The sequence below is a fragment of the Cyprinodon variegatus genome, unplaced genomic scaffold (assembly GCF_000732505.1).
Source record: "Cyprinodon variegatus isolate N-32 unplaced genomic scaffold, C_variegatus-1.0 Scaffold249, whole genome shotgun sequence".
Lineage (NCBI taxonomy): Eukaryota > Metazoa > Chordata > Actinopteri > Cyprinodontiformes > Cyprinodontidae > Cyprinodon > Cyprinodon variegatus.
Window position 1 is genome coordinate 453,944 of NW_015150702.1, and position 24,362 is coordinate 478,305.

The 24,362-nt window shown below is 36.1% G+C and overlaps 1 protein-coding gene across 3 annotated transcripts in view; it reads left to right on the forward strand.

Annotated features, from left to right (window-relative positions):
• Positions 1-24,362, forward strand: part of cadm2 (cell adhesion molecule 2) — a 311,371-nt gene that overhangs the window by 212,844 nt on the left and 74,165 nt on the right. For all 3 annotated transcript variants that reach the window (XM_015382128.1, XM_015382129.1, XM_015382130.1), the window contains one exon: positions 13,834-13,983. In XM_015382128.1, the coding sequence (XP_015237614.1) occupies positions 13,834-13,983 (150 nt within the window). The remainder of the gene's footprint in view (positions 1-13,833; positions 13,984-24,362) is intronic.

Below are 24,362 nucleotides of genomic sequence, written 5' to 3' on the forward strand. Positions count from 1 at the left end.
CAATCATATTTGTACAAAGAAAAAAAAAAACAGAAAATCATACCAAATTAAATCTGCATAATGATTTATTTTAATGTCTGAATGTGGTTAAGAGGTTGTTATGGGTTGTCTTAAAACATACAAGCTTTATTTTCAACATTTTTAATATGTATTGATTTGAGGGTGGGGCTTTGTTAAATTGCCACTACAGAGTATAACAAATTAACTTATCACCTAATCTTTTTGATTGGTTTTAACATTTATTTTTATAATGATATTTTTAAGAAGGCAGGGATAGACATTGATAGAACTGATTGTATTTTACATAATGAAAAAAGCATGAGTCTATTTTTTGATCATAAACAATTCTTGGTTTGTTTACTCAGTTGTTTTTTTTACTGTTAAACTTCTGCTGCGATCCAGTGACCTTATTTATATTAACCTGTTTATGCATGCAGAATATTTTACTCAGAACACCCTTCAAAAAAAGATGATAAAGGATTCTATTTCAATTTCAAATGCACAATCAACGCTCGTATTTCTTGCAGTCATCACCAAGGCACAGGATTATTTATTTAGATGTATTCATATCTCATTAGATTGATCTAAGCATAGCTTTGAGAAGATATTAGCATTGTCAACCGTAACTTTGCAGGCCCTGTCTCGGAGTAGAAAAGAACTGCAGTACAGTCAGTTTGACATGAGCCAAATGATAAAAACTGTTTTTAAAACTACCATTTTCTGCCCACTGAATCTTGCAGTAGATTCCCCCCTGGGGCAAAGAGCATTTCCCAAGATCACTCTCAAATGAACAGTATCTGTCAACACATCACGACACATTACAAAATCACAAAGTAGAATGTTGATGTAGGGAGTTTGGGAGTTTGTGGTGGCAGCGGTGATTAGTCTGATTTCCCTTGTGAAGATAACCTTCCCTGCGATCATCAAGCTCTCATTCCATATGAAAGCTTTAAAAATGAATCTCTTCATGCGAGTCAGAGTAATGTATACTTTATATACAAATCTAGTTGAACGCATTTCCCTCTAGATCAGTTAAAATCTGGATAAGGTTAGATTCTTTTGACTTCTGCTTTGGTGACATTTTATTCATACCATCTTCGGAGCCAGCAAGTATGTAGACACCTGCAAAAATTGTGTGTTTTTTTTTTTTTTTTAACACTGCATGTAATGTAATATTTAATGCAGGTAATGCATACCTACACTTATGGTTCCATGTAATTATTTTAATACTCCGTAAACCGTCCAAAATTTTTTTATTTTACATCCACAAACTATATCCTGTTTTATTATTTGTCCATTTCACTTTTATGAGTTGTATAATGCTGGTCAATTACATAACACACCTGCTCAAACCTGCAAACAGCATACACACAAGTTGGTAAAAAAATATAAAAAATTAAAGTATAATTGTGTTGACACAGCTGTGTAATATTTTATATAAATAAATACCTCAAAAGCTTTCAGTTTGATTATATATGTACCTGTTTAGAACCGGCCAACAGGTTTTCCAAGTCAGCAAGAGTCTTTTTTTTTTTTTGTTCGTTTTACTGTCTTGATTTCATATACCGCTGAGTCTACTTCTATCTTCACCAACTTTTCTTTTATTTCCTTCTGCTCGCTTTTCTTCTGCAGAAAGCCTTATATGAAGTATTTATGAAGGCCAGGTTTACCTCTGTAATAAAGGCGAGATGTCTGACCTTGGCTTTGAAAGGATAGTGAGATCCCTTGCCATTTTGGACTGGGAAAGTTTGAACTCGGGCAGCTAACACACAGAGAAGTGATGGAGCTTTTTATCTCTGGCCTTTATATAAATGTGGCTGAATCACAGGCGAAAATACTGGGCAAATTACATGTATCTGGGAGTGTGTCTGGTCACCAATTTTAATTAGTTTGTGGGCTCCTAAAATCTTGTATATAGAACAGGTGAGGAAAGTAAGAAAAGGTAGAAGGAGTTTTATTTTCAATTAAAAATACAGACTGCTGTGTGGTGCTTGAAGCTGCCATACCTGAATATAATCTCGGTGACTGTTTATTGGTACCTTAACACCATCACATACTGCAAAAAAAAGAAAATAAATAAATAAAAATGGGAAAATAAGCCTTGCCAAAATAACAAAGGACACTTTCAGCTGTTAATTCTGAACAAGCAGTCAAATTAAAGAACTGCTAGCAGCATGAATGCTTGGTAATATTTTTCCTACCTGATTCCAAAGGCACACTTGGATGCCAGGTTTGTGATGTTAGCTCCAACAGCTGCCCAATCTAATTACTGTATGTAAATGACAACAGTGCTGCTAAAGACAGCCTCTCAGGTGATGGATAATTATTTTCATATCTCCAGATCAGGTTTGACTGTCCTAAGGTGGTTGTTGCCCAGCACTTGATACAAAGCTAGCCCTACCATTGGCAGGGGTTGTATTTAATTTTCATACTTATAACTGTCAGAAGAACAGGTTTGGTTTTGAAATGCACACTTAAACACAACTTGTCATACTAACTAATACACAAAGAAATAAAATACAGTTCAAACAGAGAAGAGATCAAAGAAATTAGGAGAAGTTTAAATTATTATTTTTTTAAGATTCCATGTATTGTAGGGCTGATTGCATGGCATTTTCCTTTTTATTTTACTTATTTTTTCATCAATGTTAAAGATCGTATATTGCTTGATTGCAATCTTCTTTGGATTAATCTGGGGTTTTGTGATAATAACCCCACACCTCCGCCGCTTTTTTGTCACGTTGACATGTTTCAGATCACGAATAGACTTTATAATTAGATAGAGAACACGTGTTTTTATTTAAAACAATAGTGTACTTATTATAATGTTTAGATTTTGTCCTAAAAACATTGAAAAGCAGCAGGTCACCTGTATTCAGAGTTCTGCCTAGTTTGCTCACATGTCTATGTAATCGGTCTGATAGGTAAAGATTGTTTACAATCTTAGAAACATCCCTAAAATATACAAGCAAGTATATTATTATAAAACAATGGTATCTTTTTAAGGCTGATTTATACTCAGAAACCAGGTCGTGTGTGTCGCAGTGAATGCAAATGTGCCCCCACCCCTTCCGCAGACACTCTGTTGCACCTCTCCAAAACTGTAAGTCAACGCAGACAGTGGTGCAGACAGGAGGCATCCGATTGGTCAAATCTACATCCGCTCTACACTATGCGTATTTCCTGTTTGGTACCTTAACGACTTGTTTTGTTTGTATGACCGCCATTGTGGAAAGCAACTCGTGAAGTTGGACTAGCTGGAAGAGCGAGGTGCGTAAGAATATTGGGACCCTTTTTTTGCTTGGATCCCCGCTCTTTTTCGCCCTCATGTCTTCCATACTAGGAAAGTATGCCTATAGTATTTATATCCTCGCCGTTGTTTACAGCACATCAGTTCAACTCAACTAGACGAGAAGAACTGTACTGATGATTCACTTTTGTGAACAGAGGGACGCTTCAGTTTGTAGGTTTTATCAAGATACTAAATTAACTAAAATAAACTACAAAGGCGGCTATGCTTGAAATTATTTGTAGGTCTGGAAGATCAAGATTAAAGTGGTTTTGATTCTTTCAAGAATGTGGTGAAAATTAGCTTCCATTTCCAGTTTGCCAATTGGCATCGGAAACACAAAATTTGTGCGATTCCAGGCAAATTGAAACTATTGTTTCTTGGTGCTAAACCTCAAGTGTGACACTAATTAAAACCAACCAATTACAATTTCTTTGTAAGTCTACGAAGCTCTAGCTTTTCCTGTTCTGGGAAGTCAACCACCAAATAAGGTTTCCTTTGATATTGGCCTAAAGTTTGACACAACATTTTAGTTGAAATTGCACTCTTTTAAGAAGAAGCTAATCTGCATGTTTAAAAGCAGCTGGGACACGCCTCAAGAAAGAGGAGTTAAATAGCTTTGCAGTAGAGGTGCCTACAGTACTGAAGAGTTCCTTAAGCATTCTGGGAGGGATTCTGTCACCAGGGCAGAAGGTCACAGGTGTTTCACATCACTTTTCCATTAGGGAAAGGGACACTAGTTCAAACTGATCTAAAATTGGTTGAGAGTCAGGCGTAATAGTAGGGTTAGTAATAGAACCAGACACATCAATGAAAATCTTTAAATACTGTTCACATAAAGAAAATAAATTTGATAGGAATAATTGGAAATAATTTAGAAGAGACTTGAGAGAGGTAAAAATAACCTTATGCTCAGCAGTATAAGCTGGCAAAATAACAGGATAGAGCTGTGTATTGGCACTTTTAACAGCTGCCTGAAGGTCAGTTCAACAACTTCTCAAAATCTCTAAAGAAACATGAAGTCTGATGTTGTTCCAGTTTTTATCTGTGCAACTGCCGGTTCTTCTAAGTGTGCTGTTGTGTTCCCCGGGCTCTTTAACTGTTTAGTTGTTTTGTTTTGTTTTTTTTGTTTGTCGGCACCATTAGGTTTTATTTAAAAGTCAGCTGAAAAGAATTAGGTTGATATAGAGGGGCAAAGATATGCATCAATGGTCAACAAGCTGCAAATGGAACTTTTGATGGTGCATCATGAATAAAGGCCTTTACAAATACAGCGAGCATCAACACTGCTCATCTCAACATTTTATTTTTTAAAAAGAGAAATCACATTTAAAACCTGTAAGCAAACAGAGTTAAAATCACGCAGGAGCTGATCAATATATCCGTTGTGGTAAAACCCCAAAATGTAAAGGACAAAATGAGTAAAAACAGCTGGAAACTGAGATATAATCTGTGTATAAATTTGGCAACAGCGGCACAAAGCTGTACACAGGCAGGAGATAACAGATGAAATTCAAATGAAACTGGCATATTAGAAATACAAGAGTCACATATCTGAAGAACATTTCTGTCTAAGAGTAGAGCCACCAAGTTTGATGGCCACTAAAATCAGCCACCACAGGATGGGCATGGTTCACTACTGTACTGGAAATAAAGGTGAAAATCCTTTGAGAAGGGCTCTATGACACAAATAGGAACAGGCAGATCCTTAAAAGGACCTCAAAAATCCCTGAACTGGACCAGAATGCCACCTCTCTTCCCAATCCCTGCTTCCTTGAGCCCCTTGCTCACAAAGCAGAGATACACTACAATCCCTTTAAATAGCAATATTTAGGAGCCTTACAAAATGTTTAAAGAAAAGTTTGATCCTTGGATATACCTGTTTTAAAAACAGTTGCATTTTCCTCACAGTGATAATTACCTGTTTCTCAGTGAAATGTGAAATAATTTCCAATAAAAAGAGGTCACAGCAAAAACAACACTGTGCACACAACATGTTCCTGAGGAAAAAAAATAAAAAAGAGTGTTTGTGATAAAATTGTCACTGTGGGAGGAAGAGGCCCAGAGTCAGGGCAGGGAGAGATGATGCACTTGTTTGATGTTAATTTCTCTTCCAGGAATTAACTAACACATTATGTGTTTACATGCTGAAAAAGAAAAAAAAAAACGGCATTCTTGGAAATGATAGAAAAAAAATAACAAGAAACCTAGCTATGATTTTTTTTTTATTTATATATATATATTTTAAGTACTTAGTTGCTGTGGAGAGAGTGTCATATTTGAGAATGCTGAAGAGGTTGTTTTATTTTTCTCTCTTTCAAGGACTCAGTGACAAGATAGATGCCTGGTTGATGAATTCACACCAGCTTTTGAGATGATCAAAATCTTGACCTTGTACTGTCTCTGTAATCATGAGGCCAGCCTCGCTGGCTGACGCGCTGTGAATCAGTCAGTCTGAAAACCTAGCAAAGACCCAGCTGGGTAGCCACCTGTGTAACCTTATAGGCACTAACTGTTCATGGCAAAGCTGTCATGTTCTATGTAACCCTCTGCATATCATTCATGGTCCTCTTACTGAGATGCATTTTTAACAGAAAGCCACTTGAAGTCAGGTTGTACATGACAGAAATGTTTCTGTAACATAGAGGTTGAAGTGTTTAAATAAATGGTTTGATTTTTTTTAAGCTATAATCTAATGCAAAGGTTTCTCCTCATAAAATCATTTTAAATGTATTAAATTACATCCTTTTCTTGCATTACCTTTTTAAGGTCATAAGAATTATTTGAAAATATGTGACGGCTCTTATGGAATATTTGTATATTAGGTCATTTATATTATTTAAAGTGAGCCTATACTATTAGAAGGTATTCTGTTCTCTGAATAACCAAAGTCTGATTTATTCATAATCACATGGTGCTGTATCAAAAAAGGTCCAGGTTTATAAAATCAAAAAACGTACAAGAGGAAACATGCAAAGTACCACTTTGAGCACTGTCAGCCAACGAAGTGCACAACAGCAAACAGGATTTTTTTGTCATACCCCCCTGGTTATCAAATCATCATGGTAAATAATACTAGGTATTACAGCAAGCAAGAATTCCTATTCTATTAATTTTTTTTTTGACAGGTATTAAATAACTGGGACTTGTTTTGCTTTTTTTATTTTTTTATTTTTTATTTTTACAATCTTGTCATTCCATTGTCATCAACAGTGCCCACCTTTGCCCTTCCACATGTATAGAGATAACTATACTTGTTGTTAACTTTTTTTGCCTGTGTAACTTGCCCTGGAGCTAATTTGTCAGGAATTATGCTCAAGTACTAGGTCAAAAAGGTGCTGGAAATAAAAAAAAACATGTTTATGTCAGCTATTAAAGCAACAGAGACACAGTTCTACACTGCTGTCTTGCTCTACCGCATGGAGTGTGGCTGAAGAGGAGAGGAGAGACCCAGCTGTCTGATCTGCTCCAAATTTTCCCTTAAAAGTCATTATTGGGATTAATGAGTGTGTGTTTCCCTCAGCCATAGTGAAAGACAAGGATAAGGACTTTAAAGATCAAAACCATGGACTTTTAAAATTTGTTTTATTGGTTAGCCTTCTTGCATGCCTCTGCTCTCTGCCTGCTCCTATTTCCTACAGCGGTTCAATTTTTGACATTGAATGAAGTTGAGTCAAAGACTCTCAAGCAAAAAGAATTTATAGCTTTCTGGGTATGTGACCCAGTGATACAAACCAATATCAGATCATTATACCAAATTATAATGATACGATACTATCCATGGAATTAGATCTTTGGGTTATGGCCCCCATGTGCTAGCAGAGGGAGAAATGAAGAGCAAAATTGAAGTTGTGCAAACCAATTTCATTCTGCCCCTAAAAAATGAGCAGATTGTTTGTTCTTCTGGCAAATAGAGGGGTCAGTAAAGAGAAGAGTTGCAAAACCATGTAGTTAAAGGTAATAATGATAAAGGTTATTAAAATGATCATTAAAATGATAAATAATAATATTTTTATCACTTTACATAGGTAGCCTTTCTCCAAGTGAAATGAACAAAAGTAAAAATAAAAAGATGAAATTGAATGAAAAAGCACAACTAAAATAAACATGAGGTTGTCTTTGTCTGTTGTTTGCTCCACCTCCAAGGTTTGCTTGTTATAAAATAGTGGTAAATGTAAACAACATAACTGAGAAAAACATCCTAGTTGAATAAAAAATGTTTAAATTTGTCATTGACTTACAGCAACACATGGAGGAAAAACTTCATTTTAGCAGGAAGAAACCTCCTTCTACTCAGGCCGATTGGGGTTCAAGGAGACAGAAGCAAGAATACAGAAAGATCACAGATTAACTAGCTCAACTGGTGGCTGTGTCTGAAAAAGAAAAAGTTAAAAAGACAAACTCTGAGCCAGTTTTAATTTCAGAGGGATGAAAAAGAGCACATACAGTTAGGCGTTAAACTAAGAAATACTGCAGAATTTGAGAATAGATTGAAGCAGATTGTTGAAAGCTGGTCTCTGTGTCATCCAGCAGTTTAAGCCTATAGAGGCATAACTATAGAGACCTGAGCCACTCTTTAGAAAAAAGAAAAGCTTTGAATCTAGTCTTAAAATTGGACAGGGTGTCTGCCTCACGGACTAAAACTGGTAGTTGATTCCAGAGGAGAGGGGCCTGATAACTAAAAGATCTGCCTCCGACTCTAGGAACCACTAGTAAACCTGCTGATTGAGAGCAACATCTTCTATTAGGAACATAAGGTACAACTAGATCTCTGATAAAAATTAGAGCTTGGTTATTTAAGGCTTTATATTAGAGAAAGAGGATTTTGAATTCACTCTGGATTTAAGACAACAGGAATTTAAGCTATGAGAAATATTATCTTTCTTTTCTAATTTTCATCAGAACTCTTGCTAAAGTGTTTTTGATCAAGTGAAGGCTTTTAACTACAGTTGGTGTACTTCCTGACAATATGCATTGTTTAAAATACCAAGAGTGTACTATGACAAATTCTTGAAATAATTTCCGTTTGAAAGTGTAAAGCCTAAACACAGACTTGTTGTCACAGATTAGGTAAAAATAAAACATCAAAAAATAAACTAAAATACACAAACAAAAAAAAATATTTAGACACGTTTTATTTCCCGTTGCATTTTCTTAGTGACCAATCACGCAGTTTCACCACAGTTTCACATTTACAATATGGCACACAGACCTTCAAATGTTATTTTTTATTAGGAATTCTGGACAGGCAACAGTATTGGGTAATTTTAAATGTATGCATTTCTGCATTTTAACCAGATTAAATATTGATTAACATTAACTCTTTTACTGCTCAATTTAAAAATCATACAGACACAAAATCTATGTTTATATCAGAGATATTTTGGTCATAATTTTATAACAGTTTTTATTTTTTCATGATAAGAAGGTTGAATATTCTATTAAACATCTTCTTACAATCAAATAATGTGTACCAGTCAATTCAATTAAACTTAGTTTGTTTAAATAGCTCTAAGCTGTACAAAGATATGAATGTTTTATTTCACTGTTACCCTTACTGTAGCTGAGCTTTGATTTGATGTTAAACCACTACATTCCCTTCTCTTCTCTATACAACTGATTGGGTGGATATTTTCAAAACATGAAGATATCTGAATTTATATCTTTGCTGTATACCAGAATTGTCCTTTAGATTTTAATTTAATGTAATCCCAAGTCTGCAATTATTAGTTATGCTTGGCCAGCCTAAAAGGTGACTCAGCTAATCATATTTTCAGTCTACCTCTATCCATTCTGTAATCTAGTATTCCCAGCCATACATCACAGCTCTGCTGCTCAGTCAAGCTCTGGTCCTGGTATAAAGGTCAGTAGCTGCAGGCTGTCCGTCTGTCTGCGTGCATTGCTCTCTGTTCTCTCCGTCTTGAATGCCTAAATAAGAAAGGTTAGTAGAAGCAGCTGCTCTTGCCTGAAAGGTCATGAGAGGAAGTTGACAAGACACACTCAGGATAAATCTTGCATTCATATCACTATTATTTGTTTAGTTGTTTGTTCTGCCAAAACCTAGTTGGTGTCCGAATGTGAATATATCTGTTCTATCTACAATATATCTCCTCTAAACAACCAGCATGAGCTAGCGGTTGTAACTCCAACCAATAAAAGTCTGGAAGCTTTTCACCATTTTTAACTATATTCTACTCAGCCAAATAAAGCAAAGCTAATTTGTGATATTATTACTTTCTAATGGCATGCAGATGAGAGTATTGTTGACCCGGCTTAGCCTTGGCTTGTCAGTCAAGTTGGAGGGCAATTAAACTGACCCCACTCTTGACATGAGATAGAGCCCCATTCAGCAAAATAAAGGAGGAATGATCAAGATAAACTTGAAAGACAGGGGAGCACCAAGAGACAGAGAGAATATGAAAATGAGCGACAAAGAAAGTGGAAATGCCACCCTTCAGGGATCAACCAGTGGAGGGAACGTGACAGCAAGTGAGAGGAATAAGAGAGAAGGAAACTGACTTGAATGGATATGAACTGGAAAAGTCAAGGCAGCAAACTTAAAGTAGGAGAAAGAGTGCAGTTGAAGTGAGAAGAGAACCTAAATTTAGACATTGAAATCAGGAGAGAATAGCTGCCTTCTTCCCTCAGGAGATACATTTAAATCAGGTCTGGGTGGCCATAGGGAGAATAGAATAACCTATTCCATTGGCCAATTAGGTGCACTGAACACTGTGAAGCTCTAATATAACCATCATTGTGGCCCCTTTGGCCCCCTTAGTCCCTCTGGATGTGTAGCAGTAGAAAGAAACAAGCATAAACCAAGGGATCACTTTACTTTTTTACTTTTAAAGCAGCAAGAAAAAGAATAAAAAATAACTATAGGCTTCTTATGTAGTAAAGTAAAAGATTTTCTTTATTTCATACATTTATTTAGATTTCTCACATTAGAAGAACTGTACTGTTATTCTGATTTGTTATCTAAACTCCAAGCCCTTCACTGCTGACATTTTTAATGAACTAATTAGAGGTAAATAAATTTACACCCACAGGCCAACAGGTGGCTTCTGGTTAGTGCAGCTACTGAAAGAAGATTTGGAAAAGCAATTTGTTCTCATTTCTAACTAATTATAAAATTAAACCTTGTCAGGTTGGTACAACAATCTTTTAGCAAACCAGAAACTGCTCTGATCCACACTGCCTGGTATCCTTGCAACAGACGTACAACCATTATCTCAAAAGTTTTTTTACACGGCTGAATATTTTACCATCTTTTACATTTAAGTGAACTTCTCCAGACCTCTAAAATGACAAAGAGGATATGAAATGTAGTGAGTGTAAAGCAGGTTTTAGTTTCTTAAGAACCATAATCACAGCCACATTATCACCAGAGAACCAACCGACTTTAGTTCATTGAATTATATGCAAACAGAAGCTAAAATTTTAGCAATGGTAGACCTATGGGTTAATCCAGTGACCCTCAAACAACTATAGGGTAAAAAGCCAAATTATTATGTGACAAAAACACTGGACATAAACCTATTACTACATGTTTATAAAATAGAATGGAAGCTACAAGGTAATAAGGTTATAAGCCAAATTATTCCATTTCATTTCATGATGATAGCAAGTGACATAAAATTGAACACATCACAGTTTTACTTAAATATGACTGCACAACTGTGCAAACAAATATCAGCATAAAGAAAGCAGCTTGCTCTCTGCACTGACTCTTTCTGTTCTAGTTTTTACAATACAAAAAGAAAAATATTTTGCAGTGTGAGTAAGAGCAATTGTAAAATATCTGTAAAGATAAACATAGACATGCAACTGTTTTCATAGTTGGAATTTCTTAGGTGTGCAGTGCAGAAATTCACACTGACACTCAAATGGTGCGATTAGACTGTGCGGACCACGTGGACTAAGCAGACATGTCAAGCAAAAAAACAGGCTTTAGTCTTTTCATTAAAGTGTTAATGCATGTCCACCCTTACTTATTTAGTTGCCATGTAATTTGCCCCACCTGTTAAACAGGGGTGGTTCTCTTTAGGGTGTTCCCGGCAATTGAGAGTGGAGCACAGAGGAGAAAGGTAATTGTATCTGATAAACACTTCAGATTGATTAGTGTCCTGAGCTCCACAATGAAACAAATTTTATTAATGCTGCCATTTAGTACACAAGTTTACTGTTAACTTCTTTTTTTGCTGACATAAAACAGATAAAACCCATCACACCAGGCTATATGTTTTGACGTTCAATAAATAAGAAATTGAAAAAAGTAACTGATTTAAAGAGAAAAAGTAATAAAAGAAAGCAAAGGCAGTCAGAGAAGTATTCTAAATCATCGATAGATCATGCTTCATTCGAAACCTCCATGAATAAAACATGTTCCTAGCCTCCCATAGCTCAGATCCATTTTTCCTCCATTTTTCTCTTCTTCGCTCTATATCTCTCTCACGCATGATTAACCTCAGGAGGCCTTAATCAACACTGGAAATGACCCATGCTCCTTGACTTACCTCTCCCTCTCTCTCCTTTCCTTCAGCTCGTCTCTCCTTTCGGCTCATCCTCCCCCGCAGCTTCCTCTATGATAGGGTTTGCCTCACCTGCTAGCTCAGAAGGCAAACACAGTTTGAGGGTTAGTTTATCTCACCTGTGCAATAAATTACAGATGAAACTCGTTGATACTCACAGGGAAATTCATTATCAGCTGAAACGTGCTATTTTTTGGACATTATTTTTCTTCCTCTAGCAAGGTTTCTTTTCAATGTGTGGATCAGTTTGGCTTTCTTTCCTAAAAAAACCTTTATTCACCTCGATTTTAAAATCATTCCTCTAGGGATGATACCATACTGTAGATAGATTTATGGTTATTACCTTTCACTTGTCCCCCACCCTTTCTCACATTCGCACATGCATTCAGGAACCAAAGTACAAAGACTCAGGCAACTCTGTGAGCTGTCCAGGGTCCTGACAACTAGAGGGTAACTCTTGACAGCCAGTCACAACAGCGCCTTGTCTATAGTGCTGAAAACAAACTCAGTTCAGCTTCAAGGTCATGGATGAAATGTATAATTCGGCTCACCAGCAGCTTTTCACTCACTGGATCCAAGCATGAAAACACGTCATCGTCCAGCCAAGTCCACTGAGAACAAGCTTTTTAATTGGTCCTTTTAGCTGTAGCTAAGGTTTCAATACTTCTGCCTAAACACCCCCTGTGTGTTCAACATTTGGGTCTAATTTAGTACACCATAATCACTGACCGGCCTCCCTGAGCATTTGCTTTGTAATTAGGGTCTTAAGCCTTTAATTATTTATTTGTCTTATTTTGAAAGCCCAATCAGGCTAATATAGACCAAATGTCCTGTTTTTACTGTCATTTTACAGGTGAGGATCTCAAAGTCAATGGAGTTTTTATATTTACTGATCTTTTGTTTACATTTTTGACATTACAGAAACCAACTTCAGTGCATCTAATGTGATAGACCAACTCAAAGTGGGACGTAATTGTGATGTGGAAAATAAGAATAAACACCGTTATTGGCATTTGGTAAACATTAGTCTGACATTCCATGTCTACATGTATTCAGTTTAATTCCCACTAACACTCAATCAATGATCCAACTCCTTCTTAAAGGACTTAAATGCCCAGCTTTAGTCTCATTATAGATACAGCTGTTCTTTAAAGGTTTTCAAGTAAATTTACTAAAAGATAAATAGAACCAGGAGGATCAGAAAACACAACAGACTGGTCAGTAGCAAATTTTAAAGGGGTTTCAACTAAACATCTCATGACGTGCTGTTTAGTATATCACCTAAGCTGAAAAAATATGGCACAAATTAAGACATGACAGTTCTTCTAATTAGGATTAATCAGAGAAGCAACCAAAAGATCGATGATGAGTTTGGTGTCGCTGTTATAAACATGGTTAAACGTGGGACTACCCATTGATAGGTAAACCAATAGTGGCAGAGCAGTCTAATAGAAGATCAAAATGCAAAATTAACATATTCAAAGTATATACATGTGTTGGAAAACCAAGGTCAAAGTCAAGACCAAAATCCGCGAATGGTCGATGTTCACCCATGCTGTCTACTTAATTTGTGTAAATTTGAGATATTTTACATAGAAGAGTAATTCCAACTTTCTCGCTCTGGATGTTAAACACTAGTAGAGACAAGCTGCTGTGAGTAGATGATTGCACAAATAATGCTCCCTGTGGGTTATTTCCAAACTCATATTACACTCTATTCTATCTCATAGCTATGGTGAACTCTGTGTTGGTCTACGTGAGATTAAATACATTGGAATTTGAGGCTGTAATGAAAAAAAATATATATAAAAAACATTTAAGGAAAATGTTTTTTCCACAAGTCAATTTTTTAAATACTTACTAATATTTTTATTTATTTGCTGATCTGATTTAATCACAAATTAAAACCCCATCTTTAAAAATTGCCATCTGTCTAAATCATTCTACTTCAGCATCTCTCTGTCTCCTTCCAGCTCAGCTTAATATTCTCCTTCTCATTCTGTCACTTTGCAGGTATCAGTGGGCAGTATCCCTTGGTTCAAAATGTCACGGTGACAGAGGGTGGAACAGCAAACCTTACCTGCCGTGTGGAGTATAATGACAACACCTCCCTCCAGTGGTCGAACCCAGCACAGCAGACCCTTTTTTTTGGGGACAAGAAAGGTGAGTTGAGGACTCACAACACACATTGACACCCACACAAGAGGCCCACAGTATTCCCTGTTTTAATGTAGGCTTGTGTTGGCAGATAAACTGACAAAATAATCCTTTTTTTATGTGTGTTTGTCAGTGGAACAAAGCACCAGTCCCACAATTTCTTTGTCTGTGTTTTTTGTTCTGTTCTCTATTTTCACAACAGGGGCCTTCACAGTCCAGACAAAAACACAAACGCGTGCCTTTAAAACTCTGTAAAGCCTTTCATCTGGTGATGGATGGTATGAGGCTTTTATTATCCTTAGCTTATTCTTAAACCATAGAAACACAAACACACACAGCGCACATGCGCAGAAAATAGATATAAGCACTGGCACACACACAGAAACAGTCTACTCAGGAGCACTTGAGGGTGAGAATTGATATGACCATCCCTGTTTCTGACATATCACCCAGAGCTGAAAAAAACAGCGGGGGTGAGGGGGTTGGGGGGTGTTAACCTGCCTTGAACAATGTAGGGACTTCAGTGTTTTATTTTGTCAATGGCCCATTTTTTGGGACTGTAACTTGAAATGCTTTGTAATAGTTGTAACTATAATGGCTTCTGTCAGGTTTCCTTTGTTTTGTCCCCCATCAGGATCATACTGCAAGGTATAGTGCAGGATGTTCTTTTTCCAGGTGGATCATAAAAATAAGTGGTCCTCCTAATTTTCAATCATTCTGGTGATATGTTTATGTAAGGCCGTCCTACGTGCTCGTCCCAATTCTCACTTACCGGTGTTGAGTCTTACATAGTGGAAATATTGCAAATCTCCTTTAGGAAACTAAGCTTGTATGAGCGATGCAAACAGCAACTTTTAAACAGAGAGCATGCATGAGGAGAATGGGCTCGTGCACAAGTTTAAAAGGCGTTACCTCTAGAGAGCGGGTACAGGGTTGTGCATGTGTGGAGAAGGCAGGTACCTTCAAAAATTCCCTAAAATCATTCACTATACCTTTAAGATTGACTGCACAGGTATGTTGTAAAAACTGACCAAACTTTAGTTTATATATGAATAAAAACAACCTACTTTGAGATTTAAAAATGTTTAATAGACATGAAATCGTCATGACATTACACACAATACGAAGCTATTATTCTAGTTAAAATAATTATATCCATTCAGGAATAACTTTGTATTTGCAGTGTCATGGCCTGCACATGATCATTTTCACAGTCAAGTGATTGCTTTCATTGTTAGATTTACATTATATCAGAAAATGTCTGGTGTTGAATTGGTTTTACCAGCTAAACACTGAAAATTAAGACTTTGTTACCAATGTAAAGGGGAAAAAAAGCCCTATATTGAGACTTCCTCAAATAGAAGCATTTTTTTTTTACTATGATAAATCATGCGGTCTCTACATTTTTTCGTATTAATTGTTTAAGATCTTTTTGAATATTAAATTTGTTTTTCAAATTAAAGTACTTCTGCATAAATTCAACTTTTAAAAAAAACAAAAAAACTTTCTGTTACTTTGCACAAGGTAAAATGTAAAGTATGAATTTCACATGTAAAGTGACATCTCAGACAAAAACGATTTATCACTCATGCATTTGTGAAAAAAAGGTCTAAGTATTCAGGAGGGTGATGGAAACAAATTAATTTGTCAAGTGTATCATTCAGGATTTAGTCTTATCTAATTTTGATTAACTATGCACATTTAAAGTGCCGTATGCCACTAAATTTAATTAAAATGAGCTGAAGGAGAATTATGTTGTGATTCTGTACAAACTCTTATTCTTAACATGGGAGCAGGCTGGCAGTTGATAAGTTAAATATGCAGTTAAAGTGGGAAAAAAAAACCTTGACAGACATCAGCTTTAAGCGGCTTTATCACAAAACTTGTAGTTTGTTTTTTTTCTGGATCATCAATAACACTTGGACCTTTAATCTGCTCCTGTGTGACGACTGTGCTGCTGTGGTTTATAGGAAAATTCACAACTTGTGGTAGAACCTGACTTTATACATGAGAACCTGTGATAATATTTTATAAATTTTTTTATAAACCTGCTGATTTGACATTAATCTGAAACTTTATTCATCATGTTTATTTTGAAAGAGTAAGACAGCCGGAGGCATCCAATAACCTACTGAACCTGATCTGTACTGTAGACTGCTGGCAGAGTACTATTTTCATATAAAATCAACTCTTACATTGGTCAAGAATTGAAAATAAAATGAAATAATGATTTTTATTAATTAGATTCCTGTTGTTAAAGTATTATAGTTTGTGTAATTAAGTATTTCATCTAATCGCACTAGAAATAAGTAGTTCCCTTTTTTCAAAATGCCCTATTTTTCCAGTGAAAGTCATTTCAAGGTACTTTAAAATTCTCACCTTGGGTGAATATAGAAGGTTGTGGGCAGCTGGGCTAGAGCCAATTTTGGTGCTCGTCTAAATATCCTTCAACAATGGTAATTGTAAAAAGAGTGAGGCTAAAAATGTTCAAATGCCTTGTCCAAATTATATTTTGTTTTTCCAAAACAGTATTATTTGTCTTTCCCATAAAAATCCTTCCACACATACCATGATTTATAGATTTAAATAAAATAATTCTGAAACTGTCCAAACCAAGGATGAAAAGGGTCTGTTTAAGGCAGCTATGATGGCTGACCAACAAAACTATTTTGGTTCTAAAGATAATATTTGAGGAATATCTATGATTCTCCAGGGTCTATTTAAAGATTTTAGGATTACCCTTTGAAAGTATTCTGTTTTTGTTTGCTAGAAAACTATGCAATTTAGTTAGAGGTTTGTTCCACTGTTGAATTTATGCTCTACAAAGTGGCATCTAGACAAATTGAGGGTGTGTCAGGAAGTGATTTAAAGGCTAAAACATAAAAGTTTCATTTTGATCTTTTACACCATCTTAGTTAAATCCAGGTGATAAATGGAACTTGTTGCACATATTTTGTCAGGTCATGCCAGCTGAAATAATTGTGTGCTGTGTGTCTCTTGGCTGTATTATTTGAGTGAAATACACTTAAGAGAGTATGAATCACACTCTCTTAAGTGTCTGGTTTAAGCACACGTGGGATTTCTATGTTCTTCCATTACCATGCCTTCCCTCGTCCATTTCCACATATGTGGCCATTTTTTGTGTGTGTCAATTTCACATGTTTGTGATTGTACTGGCATTTTTCGTTTTATTATTTTCATGATTTTTTTTATTATTTTGCATATTGGAATCAGATGCATACGTCTGGAAAGTATTTCCTTGCACATTTGCACCGACATGCCTCTTTCCTAAAAGAGCGGTACTAAAAAGCTCCATTGAACTTCAAATTCAACTGTTGATGTTCTCTGCAGGTTATTCCATATCACACCAGGGGTTGAGCTTGGGGGTCTATTTCATGGCATTTCCAGTGCTGAGCTCTGAGATTGAAAATGAAAAACTTGCCAAGGACTCTTGTATTATCAGAATAGCAAAGAGGGTAGTACTGAGAATTCAGAAATGTAATGGTCCTTTTTTGGTCTGGTGGTGTATTTATATTTGTGTGGATGAGTGTGTGTGTGGGTTCATTTTTGTGCATCAACACAGGGACTATTTTTCAGATTTCACTTGCAAAGTGAGGACTCTTTCTAGCAAAGTGATATTTTGCTGATCCTCAGTTTGATTCTCGCAACACTTAGGTTCAAGACTCGGGTGTGGATTTATTTGCAGTTAAGGTTAGGATCAGGCATGCACTGGTAATGGTTAGGATTAGGATTACTGACAGGATTAGAGCTTAGAAAGGGTTGAAAACAAAGCAAGTCATTGGGAGTCAATACATGGTTCTCACTGCGTATAGTAAGATGAGAAAGTGTTTGTGTGAGTTCTTTAGGGGTTTGTCTTTCTGATCATGGTGAGTTCAGATGCTAATGTTGATGAGAGCATAGAGATTATGAATGTTTTCACAAGTGCCACAGGCAATGTGAGAAAGGAACAAAGTCTCAGCTGCAAACACCTTTGAGCACATGAGGTTTCAGATTAATTTTCTATGCTGTCTGTTGGGAGGACGAAGGTGGAGGATTAGGCCAAAATGCTGTCCAAATTCACCAAATTTCTGCGTATTTTTCTGTGTTGTACCTTAAAAGTTCCCCTGCCTTTGCAGTTTAACAAACTGCTACTGTGTAATGGAATATTATTTTCATGAAAAAATAATCTACTTTTTTATGTTAAAATAATTTCATACACAAAGTAGAAGTTACAGTTATTGCATGTATTGCAATAAATTGCAAAAGCTCTTTAAATAAACTAAAGGTTTTTTATTTTATTTGAATAACCTTGAAAAAAATTGCTGAAGATCATAGTGCAAAAATGGATCCACTTTAATATACCTAAAAGGGGATCAGAGGATACTGTAGCTTGTTTGCTGCACCTCTCTCATTTGCATTTTGACTTTCCAAGCATGTTTGCCAAAAAACTTTTTTATTGACTTCAGCTCTGCTTTAATGCATCCGAGAGGCATCTGGTTCATCTGGACACCGAATCACCTCAACTTCCTCCCCTGAAAGATATAGGTTCAAAATGATTTTTTTACCAACAGGCATTAAACAGTTGGTATAGTCTGGCTCAAACAAAACCTCTACTTTTAGATTAGAAATGGAGCTTCACAGAGCTACATGCTTTATTTGTTTCCTTTCATGGGTCAAATAAATAATGAAGATTTGGTAGATTATAAATCCTGCCGCATCTTTAGAGTCTATGTTACTTCTCTTCTGTATGTGCTTCTATAGTATATGTAAACTGATGTGGAAATCAGTTTTCTTCTACATCTTGGCTTGTTATGTCACTGTTTTCTAATATAAAATGTTGTTTTTGATCTTGCATTTATTTAAGAATCTACTGACAACACACTCTAAAAGGAAAATTCTGCACTAACCTTAATTAATGGCTACAATTAGTAGCAAGTAATTAAAACAAACAGATCTGACTTAATGTTTTAAATTTATAAGTTGAAAACTTCGGCAAACATAATTCAATTACTTGTTACTAATTAAAGCAATTAATTTAATTTGGAGCTGCATCTTGTATTTAGAGTGCACTGGAAGTTCCAAAAAGTGGTCAGATAATTATTAATAATTAAACATTTTTAGGCGGTTCACCTTTGACCTGAAAACTATAGACATTCAGACAAAAACAAAAAAAAATCACAAATGTGACCACCGCTGCTGCTGAAACAATAGGCCATTCCCCACCCAGCCTCACCATACCTTATATCAATGCCACAGTGCAAGGACATTTCAGTAGGACATGACCCCCCACATCTATTCAGTGAACATCTAGGCACATTGCACCTCAGGATGTAGGAGAACATGAACAGCTGAGAGGCTCATATAGAAGAAATTTTACTCTTTACATGATTACATCCCTCAGTAACACACACTGCTGAATGTGATCCTCGAATGTCTTATCTGTAACAGGTCATGGATACTGATAAAGTAAATTATGTGTTGTGTTGTTTATTGCCTTTTTGTTGTTGTGCCTCCTTTTTGCCAAATATCTGCCGTTATGTGAAAAAGATTTTGTTTTTAAATGTATTATAAAAACCTAGTCTCACTCTGCTGACATAATGTTCTTGAATACATGGATATGTCTCATATTACAAAGGTACATGCAGTCCCTGCTAATGCTGCATTGCTCTCCATAAAGCATTAACATAAGCATATGGCTTTTTCAAAGATTAACTCAGACAACTGTCTACAATTGAGCCCATTGAGTGTGCCAGTTTTGCGGCTGTTGTTGTTTAATGTCAGGGCTCAGACTCACCTCCAAGTCATTTAGTCGGATGAAAGAGATTCCTCTTGTCTCCCATCCTCTCCACAGCGCTGTCTGTGAAGAGTTGTTTGAATTTCAAATTAGTCATTGTCCCAAAAGCAGCCAATTTTGTCCTTTCCATCACTCTCCACTGAGGAACTTAAGCTGGGCTTTGACAGACCGCGAGAGATGAGCACTGGGCAAAAGGGATTCTCTCTTTTATAAGATTCAAAAGAGGCTAATATCTCGTTACAAATTGCCCTTTTGGTTTCATGTAATTCAGGACTTGATAATAGCTTTATTTCCTGGATGGAGGAATTTTCCAGTGAGGCATAATTAGAATTTCTTCGATATTCTTATACTAGAAAGAGCCTATGTTTAATTACTTTTCAGGCTAAATTTACAGAGCCATTTAGTGGACCCATCATGTTTGAGCACCAGCTGAGGTGTGACACTGAAATTACTTATTCAGCTTAGCTATAGTAATTTGCTGTCCATTTATTCACATGATTACTCTTTAAACACCGACATCTGTATTTTCATTTTCAGTCTGTCCTTTTTTCTTTTTTTTTTTCCATCCTCACTTACTGTATCGGTCCACCTCTGTCTTTACGAAGCTGGCAGGGTAGCAGTTGTCCCATATGTATATACTTTCCCCAATTTCAAACATTCATAAGGAATTGACTACATCTCTATTACAATTTAGGGATGGCATTGAAACATTCTTTTTTTTTTTTTTTTTTTTTTGGCCGTGTGAGATTTCTTTTTTTGTGTGTGTGTGTTTAAAAAAAAAAGCAGTGATGAGTTTTGTGCCTGAGAGATTCTCTTCTTTTTTTCTTTTGTACTGGTTACATTTCTACCTTATCTTGAATAAAGTGCCAATACAAGTGAAACAATTTTAGCTTAATTAAAAAATACTATGGTAGAAACCACCCCATTTTTCAACACACTACTTTTTTCAGTAATGACTTAAGTTCTTTCAGAGCTCTGATTACATTTGGAACCATATTGCATTTACCTGACACAAAAAAGGGTCAGTTTTTCCAAATTAACAAGATACATTTTTACAAAAATAAATAAAAATTTTAATTTACATAAAAAATGTTTCATGTAATAAGATAAAATGTAAAGAGAAGGGGAAGGGGGGAAACAACGTGCCATGCGTAGCACAGAGAGCACGTTTCTTCACAAAGCTGACAAACTAATAGACATTGCATCTACATAACTTAGAGACAAGAGCAATTCCCTTTGTCTCAATCCCAAAGAAACTAAAGATGAATTAAACTCAACTTACAGGACATGTGGAAGCATCTCTGAAATGAGATGAGAGAATTGTGAATGCCAACAGTAGCAGAACATCAGTATTGAAATCAAAGCAGCATTATCTCATTAATTGAGAGAAACATAACATTCTTATTGATTTCTGTAAAATAAAACATAGCGTTAAAACACAGAAAAGAGAACATTTACCTATTTTCTGATTGGGTTTATTTTAATTCGTTAATTCATAAAAACAGACCAATTTCGTTTTGTTCCTTGGTCAATGCAATATGCTTCCCAGTTCGCTTTTACAAATTCAATTAAGTGTATTCATAAAAGGGTAATTTACAATGCCTCCTTTCAAGACCCTTTACAGAGTCAATTCAATCAAATTGGGTAAAGGTTCCTTTATAAGGAAACTCAGCTGAATCCATCAAGTCGTTGGCTTCAACATTTCTCATGTTGATTGTTGTTCTGTCGGCAAACTAAATGCTTACTTGCTTCCTACAAATATTTGCCCCCATTTGTTAATCAGATGTGGTCCATTATTTATGTTGGCTGTTTTGGAAATGAAATATTGGGTTATAAAATGTTCCTTGCTACACATTAAGGTCTCATTTCAGTTGTTTGTATTGCTCAAAGGTTTTCAGTTTCTATAGCAAATACACTTGGATTTTGTGGATACCTTTATGATCTGCATTTGGAATGTGGTTGCAGGGCATTGTTCTGCAAAGGCAAATCAGACCCAAAGAACTCACAGTGATCATTTAGCGAGTCTATAATTACATAGCAGGGTTTCTTGTTTTATGGCAAATACAATGCATATCGCGATACATTACCACTGAAACGACACATTAATAATGAAATTGCCCAAGTTATAGTAACAGCTGTAACCATGAAGCATTTATAAACAGTATACATGCCTCATTGAATGTGCAGATATTATAGTAATAAGGGGGTTAATCGTCAATTTAAAACATTCATAAAAATAACTGGAACTAGAACTAGAAAAATATGTTGTTCTTTTTAAAGTTATGAATAATTCAGTTGCATAAAACCAAGAGGGTAATTTGTAATAAGATATTAGCCTCTTATGAATCTTTAAAAAAAGAATCCCTGTCTTTTACAAAAAGATATTGTACAGAAGACACTATATACTCTAATGTTTTGAAAAATTCAAGCTGCAGCGAATAAGTTTATCAGCCTTTTACTAACAAACAATAAACAGAAAGATAAAAGACAGCAAGTTATTTGAAGTGGTAGGTAGAGGACCCTGAAATTTTACTCAAATACAGTAAGTTTAGCACTATTTCTCTGTATTTGTGCTCAAGTAAAAAATTGTTTGGATTCCGGAATTCTGAAGATTAGAATTAAAAGACTACTAACCCTAAATCTTTCTCAGGTGAAAAGGGGTGACATCATTGGAATTTTGCTCTTGGTTTAAAGGGGTCATAAAATGATTATTATAGGGTATTTTGTGCTGGTCCTTAAGGTCTCTGAATAGGGTGTGTAACATTAGTTGGGCTAAAAATGGCATATTTGCTGCTCATACAGTGAGCAGCAGAACTGAGCCCTCAGCGCTGGTCCGGGAACCCCAGCGGACGGGGCAGGGAGCCAGCGGGGGGACGGAGTGACCGAACCCGGCCTTGTAACGGCCTGGACACAAGCGGCCTGTGCTTCCGTCCACCTGCCTTACTAGCCTCCCTCATCCAGCTGAGAACGGGCGGCTCATGGCTCTCTGCTGAGGTCCGGTACAGTCAGCGGCCCAGCGGTCGACACTTCACACCCTGCCCCCCAGGGCGTGACAAAAGTGCAGGCCAGAACTAAATAAGGCAGCATCCCCAAGTTTACGTCAACTCAGGTCTTCGTTTGAATTCTCCCGTTTTATGGTGGAAGTTTAGAATTGTGAGATTTGCAGAGAAAGGAGGTGTCAATGGGGTTTGAACTTCTCTGTATGTCAATTTCACCCATTGAACTACCGTTATTTATTTATGACAATGTAAACTCGGTTTTGCATTCTATGACCCCTTTAAGTTACCTCACCAAGACAGGACTATATTAAATGATTATATTATTATAGGAATTTAAAACAATTCATGTCTGTCTCCGTTTACTATTAAGAAAACATAACTAATTATAGGGATTGAAATGAAAGCAAACACAGAGAGGCTTTAAGCCTCAGAGTTTTTCAGGACATACAAACAACACAAACTTTTCTAACTATATTAAAAGTAATCTATGTCTACAAGAACAACAAAAAGATACAAATGGTTAACTTGTTGTCTAACCACCAAGCAAAAAAAAGTCTAAACAAGAATCCCAGAGAACACCTACCAGCTTCAAATGTAAACGAGGTACTCTTCCCTTGAGGCAGGGTTCATACTAACTCCCCTCAGTCATCCCTCACAAAATATGCTGTGGTATGATCCACATTTGATGCATATGGGATCCGTCCAGGCATTGCATCTTGTTTTGAAATGTACAAGATCTGCATCTCTCTTCCTGTGTTCCGGCTTCCTTTACTAAATTAGCTTCTATTTGCCACGAAACTCAGAAGTGAAGGAGTCTGTGTGACTGAGAGGTCATTTAAATAGTAAAACCATCAAATCTTCACCATTATCGCATGTCCACTGCAGGTCAAGGCACATGGGGAAAAAAAGGGGAACTGGCATTTATTGATGGAGCTCATAATGTAGTGTTTGACAACCTCCAACACATCTCAGCTGTTGTAGTAAGTCAGACATGAAACAGAGAAGACAGCTCACGTACAGTATTAAGCGAGCAACAAGAGGTCAGTTACTGTAGTATGTATGTAATACATCTCACTAATTCAATTAAATTAATAAAAATTTTATTTATATAGCACCAATTCACAACACATGTCATCTCAAGGCACTTTACAGGGACAATTCAACCAGATCATACAGTCAAATTGATTCAAAATTTAGTGTCAGCTGGAAAACCAGTTGACCACATCGACTCATTGACTCCCTCATTGCAATCCCTAACACCAAGTGTGCTTGTAGCGCTGGTGGAGGGGAAAACTCCCTTTTAACCTCCAGCAGAACCAGGCTCAGTCTGACAGTTAAAAAGTCTGTCATTTTGACAGTTCTGAGATTTTAAAATAAAATAACTTTATTTACAATAATCATATGCTGTTTTCTTGTTTCTATATTTCCTTTCAAATAGTTTTTTTTAATGAAATAAAAACGTAGAAAATAAATATGGTTATTTTTACCTCAATCTCCCACAGCCAAATATTTTGACGGCTCTATTAGTTGCACTGTAAATTCTTCTTGGTTGATTGACTGATCAAAATTCTACCTAGAACTCTTTGGCTAAT